Source organism: Physeter macrocephalus, chromosome 8 (genome assembly GCF_002837175.3).
Source record: "Physeter macrocephalus isolate SW-GA chromosome 8, ASM283717v5, whole genome shotgun sequence".
Classification (NCBI taxonomy): domain Eukaryota; kingdom Metazoa; phylum Chordata; class Mammalia; order Artiodactyla; family Physeteridae; genus Physeter; species Physeter macrocephalus.
Window position 1 is genome coordinate 68,821,342 of NC_041221.1, and position 9,970 is coordinate 68,831,311.

The following is a 9,970-nucleotide window of genomic DNA, read 5'->3' on the forward strand; positions in this document are numbered from 1 at the left end:
AAATAAATAAATAAATAAATAAATAAATAAATCTTTCAAAGAATATTCTTTTCTATAAGATTTCATTAAGTGTTGATAGCTTATAGCCTTCATTAAAACTAGACGTCATTTAAATATAGCATAAAGCTCAGTTTTTCATTTGACAAGGAAACTAATTTCTTGTTTGCATAAGGGAGTGAACGGAAATAAAAAGTGGTCACTAAGGCCTAGCCAAAGAAAAGAAGTTATCCATTGCTGTTTAAAATGGATATAATATCCCTACATAAGTATGCAATGGGTGCGAAACCATATTCTACACAACCTAAAGATTGGTAGAAAGTATTTGCATTCTAGTGACTCAGTAGAGGCACTTCTCACTAATTCATGGTCGAATATTTTTCACTGTAATTAATCTGGAGATATCATCACATCATTTAACATTCATTCTACTAAATGATAAAAATTACAAAAAACTTTGTTTTATACTCTATAGAGTATAGAGCACATTATACTCTATTTGAAAAGTATACGTGATATATTTACCATGACTATTATTTTGTTTCAGGAAGAATAGAGAGCACTATATTTTAATGATGACATGAGTTGTACTAGAGTTGACTTGCTAAATTCCTTAAAGCTAAACCCTAAGATCTTAAAAGCAAGTAAAAGGATTTTCATCCATGAATAAGACAATGTGTTAAACATACCCTACCTAGTTGTCTGAGGACAAAGGGATGGGGGATAGTGACATAGGAATCAACATGGAAAGAAAGTTAATTTTTAGGGCTTCAAATAACATTTTTGAATTGAAGCGTTTCTTCTGGCTTTCAATATAAAGCATTTTGTGAATTCCTCCCCCCCATTTTTAACACTCACATCATCAAAAAAGAATTAGCTATGAAATAAAGTTGCACCAAGGCACATAAATCTTAAGAGCTATATTCTACTTCTCTTCTACATTTCTTCTACATAAGGTACAAACCATTCATCTTAGGAAGAATTAAAAGGAATTATCCATATGGTCAACAAAAAATCTAGGAAGCCTCAGAGTAGCTCAGTTAGAATCTTACTAAAAGATGAAAAGAGAGATAAACCCTCACCTTGCCTATTTAAGTACATATAAGAATGGGACTTATAATGCATACATTGACATTGACTAACTCATGGCTGCATGAGGTAATACTGCTCTCATACACACATTATTTATCCACTGCATGTTACTTGTCCTAACCTTTCAATTTAATTGAATCTAACAGAACCTATTAAATTCAGCCTGGTTGCATAAGATTATGACAGTAATTAATGAGTCAGATTTTTAAGTGAGTTGAAGATAAACTGCCTGGTTAAGAAGGCTTTTCCCTTTTGTTCCCCTGCTGTTTATTGAAATGGAAACTAGAATACCAATATTCTTAGGATTCCACTAAAAGTGTAATACTGACTTTTCCCTGTGTCTGAATTAAGTCAGGTTTGAAACTTGTTGGTTACTTGAATTCACACATAAATCAATACCAATTTGGTAAAATTTAAATTGCAATTTTCAAAATAATGCAACAGACTGACCCAATTTTACTCTCCCCTTTGGGAAAAAAAAAAAAAGCTGAACTACAGATTTATCTCAGGAATGACCTCTGAGGCAAGTCATATAATAAACATTCATTTTATTTGTTCTTTTTTCCCCCATCCATTTTTCTACCAAAAAAAGCAGACTGTAAAATTTAAATCATATAAACATCAGAAGTTCTTACAAATAGGCTGCTTGTTTTAGTTTAAAATGTTTGACTATCCTTTTAAAGTTTTCAAACTTCTCTGCCTCCACATAAGCAAGCTTTTACATTTACTATTGCCTGTTATTTAAAATAAAGTAAGGGTTTTATCGCTATTGGGTGGTGGGTTGGGGGAGGGGGAAGTCATAGGATAGTTTTTGGCACAGATTTATTTAAAACAAATATTAAAAACTCCAGATCCTCCTGAAAAGTAGTGAGGATGATATCTCACTACTCTTGTAAATATCAGGGTTGTTTTTTTTTCCACTGACACGCAAGTGCACCTGAAAATACAAGTTGCTAGCAGTGATTACACAAACCTAGAAAAGGCATGCTCACAGCTGTATGAAGAGTGAAAACTCAAAGTACACTTTATGGTAATGGTGTCAATGATGATTTTTAAATATATATGTATTGTCACTTGAGAAAAAGAAAGATCATTTAAACAATTTGACTGTGAGAAACTCGGTGTTGAGTGGACCACGGTAAAGCTAAGTTGTTTCAAATGTACATAACAAAACTTAAGTGTGGTGCATTCACCACTCTGAGGACACTAGTCATTGAATCAGAAAGATTATTTAACAAGTCTCCAGTTCTTAAGATGATTTATCCCGATACCTTAAATGATAACATTCTCTATTGAAATCAGACAAAAAGGCAGTAAAATATGGTTGAGCCCGGGCGTTCCACACAGGAGTTATGAGTTGCTCAAAAGAGTGGAGTTCTAAAATTTATTTTGATTTTCTTAAACTCACTCACTTGTGACCAATCTCATGTGCAATGGTAAAAGCTGAACCCAGGCCAATGTCTTCATTAATGCTGCAGCTCCTTTCAGGCTCACACATTCCAGCCACAGAGGCCAAGCCTGAATAAACAGAAGGAGACACAAAGGGTCAAGCCAAGGTGTTTCAGTTTTAAAAAGCCCATACTTATAAATGCCTGGATTCTTTTTAATAACCTCCATGCACAGAAGGAGCAGTTGGCAAAAGGTTAACTTTCTAGTCATTTGCAAAATCACTGGGGGGAGTTTCACTTTGCCGGCTAGACATTAATATTTTTTGAACTGCAGTCAGTGCTGGAAAATGTCTAGACTAGGGGTTAGATTTATAAATTTTACTTCTGGTAACTTGGGACCACCTAGTAACTTGAGCCAGAAGAGGGAATTCAAGAAAGCATTTCTATTTTAACATTCTTCAGGCTGTAGAAAGCAAAATATATCCACATTATTTTTCTAAAAGGATCTGTTTAAGTTTAGTGGGTTCATAAAAATATACAAGCAACTTTTTAGTTACCAAAAAAAGGGAATCCCAAATGGTTTTTAAAAATGACATTTTTATAAAAACAAAAATGAATGACTCAAAACAGAAAAAGAACTGTTAAAGATGGGAGGTTTTTGCATTTTTTTAATCTTCTGAAATTAGTCCTGCAAGTGATGCAACAATTTCTATAAGTATTTTAATGGGCGGAAAGTCATCCACACATTCAGCATGGTTCTCCCCTCTCTCACCCCCCTTAAATGCATTAGTTTTAGTAATAAAGCAAAAACTATGGTGTTAATTCACTGATCCTAGTGAAATGTTATATTACTCAAGGTATTCTTTCCTTGGGAATTTTAGTATGTAAAAGTTTTAGTATTTATTTCCAAATGAATATCATGCTCTGTGATTAGTTCAAAACTTTAAAATAGTGCTGAGAAAAAAGAATTTTTGTGTGAAAGATATAATGTCATGTGTTATAAGGAAACAGATGCCAAGTCATACTTAACACACATATGTACTAAAGTTATTTAGAAGAAATTGAAGGAAAAGTAAGAAAAATATTTTATATGATAGTAGTCTACTATCAACACCCAGGTATTAATAATTACTTTCCCACCAAAAGTGATTTCAATCCAATTCAATTAATATTTATCGAATGCAATAAACAATGTTCTATGCTAGGTACAAAGTCCAGTTGCACTAATTTGGAACAGTAAAAGCTATTCAATTCATCTTCTTACTGACAAGAAAGCTCTCGAAATTGTATATTTTTGTATGCTCTAATATGAAATATCAACATTAATAACCACATTGGAAAAGAGCTGAGGTTAGTGTTGGATTTGCTGATAGACTGCTTTTCCTACTGATTTATGTTGCAGGGGGGACAGGAGTTGGGGAGGAGGTGATTTTTGCCTTACAGAGTAATAATAGTGATATCTTTGTTCTGCCCTTCCATTCACTTAGAAGTCTTGGGACTTGAAGAAGAGGAAGGAAAGAGGGACTAGTTGAGGCAGGATGACTTAATTATTTTTGGTTAATCAAAAATATTTAATGAATATTACTTCCAAATTCCACTGAGAGAAAAAGAGACAGAGAGAGGGAAAATACAAAAAAGTTTGCAGTACATTATCTGCCTTTAAGCTATTGGGTTCAAAATGGTCCATGATATGGGAAAAACAAAGCCACTCTATTAGAATATTGTTTCTGTTTTGAGCTTTATGAAATTTGGTTTAAAAAATTACTAATATTTATTGTTAAATTAACATTACTTATATTTCCTGAAATCTATTATGCCATTATCCTTTTGTTGTTGTTGTTTTTCTTCTTTGGTATGTGCCATATAGCCCTATTTTTAATTGAGAATTCCAAATGACTCCCCAAGGTGTATTTGTAAGCACAGATTTACTTATGCATCTGATATAAAATTGTTAGCTCCACTAAAAGAACCTAAGAAAAAACATATCTGAGAAATAACTATTTGTTGAAAGTATAAGGTAAATCTTAACTAAAATAAAAGAATTTAGATGCTAATGTATTTTTCACAACTTCCCACCATTTTTTCTATTCCTGTAAAACTGAAGCTGTCAAAGTTCTTATGTGTGACTGTGTTAATAGGGGTTTCATTACTATTCGGGTCATTTAGATTTCCTCAGTTTGATGGCCACAGTTTGCACCCTGAAATCTACTTAACCAGGTTACAATTGGTCACCAGCAGTACTAAGCAAGAAAATATCCAAGAATCAGCATGAAAACCAATATGAAAGTTACCAGAAAGACCACTCAAAAAGAAAAAACCTGATCAACTGGGCTGATAATATATTTTCCACATATTAAAATCAACACATGTATAAACAACACAATTCATTCAGTTTTCAGTATAAGAAATAGTATAAAAATAAGTTATAATGGTCTATAATTTGAAAAATAATTTATATTAGGATTGAAAATACACTGACATGTACCCAAGTATTAAAATATTGATTCTGGAAATTAATAAACTATCCCAAAGTATTAGGCAGTGTTATTATTCATGTCCCAATGAAGACCATATCTCAGTGTAAATAAACTACCTTCAAAAAGCAGAATAGAATATGTATAGATACATACATATGCATATAGCTATACATATATACTTCCTCAAAATAAACACAATAGAGAATACAAGCTACAGCTTGTACCTTCTTTGAAACTTGGTGAATATTATACTTAAAATTGATTAAGCACTTAGTAAATGCTTATGGAGTGTGTACAATACAGGGAATAAGTTAAACAGTATAATTTCTACATTAAATAACACCAGTTCATTTCTATAGTAAACGCCTTTATATTTCCTTAAATGACTTAAAAAATATCCTTGCAGCATAAGGGCAGATATTACTCCTATATCACAGATAAGGAAATTGAGAAACAAAGAGCTAAATAAACTGTAAAAGGTAATGCACTGAAACTGTCAAAGCCGGTTGTTGGTTTTCAGCTCAGATTCCCTTCCTTTGGATTATTGTTGGTCTTGTTAACCTAAAACACTGTGAAGAAAATCTTTTTGATGTGAGCTCTCTCAGCAAAGAGTTCTTTCTCTGTGTTATGACTTTAACCAGCAAACTTCTCCACCATAATACTTGTCATCGTCAAATTGGGATTTCTCCTTTTGCTGTAAATCCTGAGGGAAATGAGGAAGGAGAAGCCTGGGAAGGCAGGTAAAATCATCAAGAGAAATTTTAATTTTTGAAGAGATGTTTCACTGACCTCTCCAGGACCTCTACTTTAAATCTGATCATCCCCAAATTCTCATGAGGTGCATAGGAACAGAATTCATAACTATTCCTTTACAGATAAGAAAAGTGAGACTTGTCAGAGAATCTAGAGAATTCACCTTCAGTTGCTTAACTTCTGAGTCTGTAAAAAGTCTCTATGACTCTAAAAAAACCCACCATATAAAAGCCTCCTGCTTTTACTTAAAATAATTCTAGTTGCTTAACAATTTAGGCTACTTGAAAGCTACCATTTCCCCCCATTTGTATTTGCAGTTAACTTTTAACCACTACAAAGTTATGTTCTGCAACAAAATGATTTTTTAATTTCTAGAATACTATAGAATTGCTTTAAAAAAAACAAGTGATATTTGGGAAGAACAAGAAAGATAATTCTGTCCTCTCTCTCCACCTCTGGCTGTAATATTTTACAAAATTGGTTTTATGCTGTTCAGGTAATAAAATTTTCCAATAATATCTTTATTTATGAGGATATAATCTCCACAAAATTGGACCAAAAGAAGTACTGTTCTTAATGCCTCTCCATGAAGTATCCCCTAAGTTTTTTTTCCCTTTCCTTCCTAGACTGAGATTTGAAGTTGCTGCTTGCTTTAATTTGCTCTCAAACTCCTTAGTATTTTGGGAAAATACATTACAGAGATGGATTATATGAAAATGAGTGGTAACTTTTGATTTATTATTACTGCTTGATGATTTTGAATCACCTCCTAAGCTGTTTTTAATCATCATTCTACTTGTTTCCTAGTAAGTGACATAAACACAAAGGTCAGGTTTACCAGTTTATAGGAATAATTTCAGATGTGGCAGAAAAGAAAATTACCAAATTAATAATAATAAAAAGTAAAGCCATTGGACCAAAAAGACAATCTGAACTATCCTCCCTTTATAAAAAACTTACCCAGTGTTCCACAGGGCTTATTTTTATAAGTGCAGATATCATATCTATAGAGGAGAAAAAAGAGAAATGAAGTTTGTAATCTGATCAAATTTGTAAAATATTTTTGTATATTCATCACATTTCTTTCATGGAGCTCTGGTTGTCAGACCACAATCAGCACAATTATGAGCAGCCAGCTGGAGTGTCGGCATTTTCAGCACTCTGGGGGACAAGCCAGCTGCACTACACTCACAGCCTCTGGCTGCAAGCCAATGGGACACCTGCCAGTAAGAAAGAAAGGTTAAAGTGGATTTTTGTAATTGCAAGTTCCATAAAACCATCTACCATACTGTTTTGAAGCTAGAATAGCTTGTCTGCAGATTGCTACTGCTTCTACAAAAAAGCAAATGGGTGGCTTTTTATTCCCAATATCTTTTGGACCTGCTGGAATTTTTTTTTATTATAGCCACAGACTATATTTTATACTTCTGAGCTATAAGCAATATTTGGAGTTCCTTTAACTCTAACACAGGTTCTTGTTTAAAAATAAACTAGGGGACTTCCCTGGTGGCACAGTGGTTAAGAACCCACCTGACAATGCAGGGGACACAGGTTCAAGCCCTGGTCCAGGAAGATCCCACATGCCACGGAGCAACAAAGCCAGTGCGCCACAACTACTGCTCCTGCGCTCTAGAGCCCGTGAGCCACAACTACTGAGCCCGCAAGCCTAGAGCCCGTGCTCCACAACAAGAGAGGCCACTGCAATGAGAAGCCCGCGCACCGCAACGAATAGTAGCCCCCGCTCACCGCTACTAGAGAAAGCCTGTGCGCAGCAACGAAGACCCAAAGCGGCCCAAAATAAAATATAAATAAATAAATTTTAAAAAATAAAAATAAACTAGGGCAATATAGCAATGGGAATAAAACTGATATCACATAGTTTTCCTAGTTGTATACCAGCAATTTAGTGTGGTTAAAACACAAATATTTTACAAACAGCTAAATAAATAGCTCAATAGAAAGCTTTCCTAATGATGGTCAGATACTTATTCTAATGCTGTACTATATTATAACTCAATACAAAAGATGGAATCCATAATGTTGCATATTTTAAAATATATTACATTTAGAATGCTAAATCAGTATTGATGTGGATATTTATTTTTAGTATTTTTATAATATTTTTGTAAACTAATCTCTAAAATCAAAAGTATTCAAAGTTCCAAAGTGAGAATAAAAAATAAAGTTAAAAAGACCGAACATTTTTATTTGCCTACAATTTATGCTACAAATGAAAAGATTTTCAGGGAAAAAATAAAATTTCACCAACTAAATGAAAATCCAGGTTGTAAAAGTTTTTTTTTTAATTGTATATAAATAATGGTTAGTCCATAATACTAGAGGAAGGTGTTAATAATTAATCCCATTCTTGTTCATCAGATTGAAACTTATTTTCAAGAAACAAATATACCAGCATACCACTGGTTATTCTCATTAAAATCCCTAGAGATTCCCTTTGCCTATTTTTGAATTTCAAAATCTTCATCTTGTTCACTTTACATTTGAGAAAAGGGATTTCTTCTCCTCTTGCATACCATTCTCTTCTGACCATTCACATATTCATCCCCTCTCTTCCCTTGTAATTGGAAACCACAGGATTGCAGTATCTGGTACACTCTTGAATATAAGATAGAGAGAGGGTACTTGGTGTACTTACCAAAGCACCAGAAAGTATATTCTGGGTGTCACAACCAATTTATCTTGTAATTATATGTGTAATGCCTATGACATTACATAGAACCCATACCACCAGTCTTCAACAAAATGTAAAAAAAAAGGCTTTCCATGGGTAATGCAGATATAAATGTTTAAACGGAGCCTACTTCCAAATCCTCAATTTCCATATGTACCCTTTCCTAAAATTGATTTGCCTGAGGATGCACCTGCAAGTCACCAGTATTCTGTCCCTCTTTCGACTTTCACAATCATCCTGTTTCTACTTTACAAAAAAGAAAGCATACTTCTCACCCATCCCAAATCTTGCTATGGTGCCTTGTTCCCCACCCACCCCTGTGCGTAAAAGTCTCCAGAGCATAATGCAAAGGGATAATTCAAGAGTGCATTGGGGGAAAACCAAGATGGTGGATGAGCAGGAGGACGTGGAGTTCATCTCTCTCCACAAATGCATCAAGAATACATCTACAGATGGAACAATTCTCACAGAACACCGGCTGGACACTAGCAGAAGACCTTGGACACTGGAAAGGCCAAGAAAGATCCCCGCACAACTGGGTAGGATGAAAGAAAGAAGGGAAAAAGAAGAGGAGAGGCAGCGGAACGGGATCTGTACCCCTGGGGGGGAGCTAAAGCAGAGGAGAGGTTCCCGCATCCGGGGAAATCCCCTCACTGACGGGGAAATCAGTTGGGACAGAAGGGGAGCATCTGAGGCTGTTGGAGGAGGATGACACGGCTTGTCTGTGGCAGATAGGACAGAGTGAGAACTACACAGATGGTCCGCGCCACAGCCCTGTGCGCCCCAGATGGGACGTGTGTCTGCTGGTGCACAAGGGGGGGGGCGGGGGGAGGCGCTGAGAGCTGGAACATATGGACTGAAGAGCAAACCTGGGGGCAAAACTGCTGTTGGCTGTGAGGAGACAGCCTGAGGGGACGGGAGGGAGGCAATCCGCAACCAGGAATGCTGTGGAGGAAACCCAGACTGCCATAGAAGCAAGGCGCCACTGTTGAGTGATGTGCAGGGGGTGGAGCCACCATTGCAACCTCTCTCTCCCCACGCGCCAACCACCTGTCCTGCCAGGCACTAGGAAAAGCCCCCAACAGGGCTGGCCTTCTCATGCCTGCCACCAGGCGCTACAAAAAGCCGCCACCAGAGCTGACCTTCTCGCGCCGGCCGCCAGGCACTAGGAAACGCTCCCACTAGGGCCAGATCTCTTGTGCTTGTGGCCACCAGCTTTCCCGTGCACCTGTCGCCACGGGGGCCCCCGTGACCCAGGAAATCGTGCCACCTCTGCGCCCTGTCCTCACCGGACAGACACGAATGCTCCAGGGCAGCCTTCAGAGCAGACTTCTGTGGGTGGCCCATATACAGAGGTGGGGCTAAAACCACAGCTGAGCCCCAGGGGCAGAGCAACTAAAGAAGAGGAACAAATGAAGCACCGGAAAGGATTAATTTCCAAAATATACAAACAGCTCATGCAGCTCAATATCAAAAAAACAAACGACCCAGTCAAAAAATGGGCAGAAGACCTAAATAGACATTTCTCCAAGGAAGACATACAGATGGCCAAGAGGCACATAAAAAGATGC

At 36.3% G+C, this 9,970-nt stretch overlaps 1 protein-coding gene across 8 annotated transcripts in view; it reads right to left on the reverse strand.

Moving 5' to 3' along the window:
- Positions 1–9,970, reverse strand: part of ADAMTS6 (ADAM metallopeptidase with thrombospondin type 1 motif 6) — a 299,242-nt gene that overhangs the window by 162,951 nt on the left and 126,321 nt on the right. For all 8 annotated transcript variants that reach the window (XR_008618068.1, XM_055086592.1, XM_055086594.1 and 5 more), the window contains 2 exons: positions 6,668–6,711; positions 2,502–2,607 (listed from right to left, as the gene is read on the reverse strand). Coding sequence is in view for 7 of the 8 variants with exons in the window: in XM_055086592.1 (XP_054942567.1) it covers positions 2,502–2,607; positions 6,668–6,711 (150 nt within the window). In the remaining variant the exon portion in view is untranslated. The remainder of the gene's footprint in view (positions 1–2,501; positions 2,608–6,667; positions 6,712–9,970) is intronic.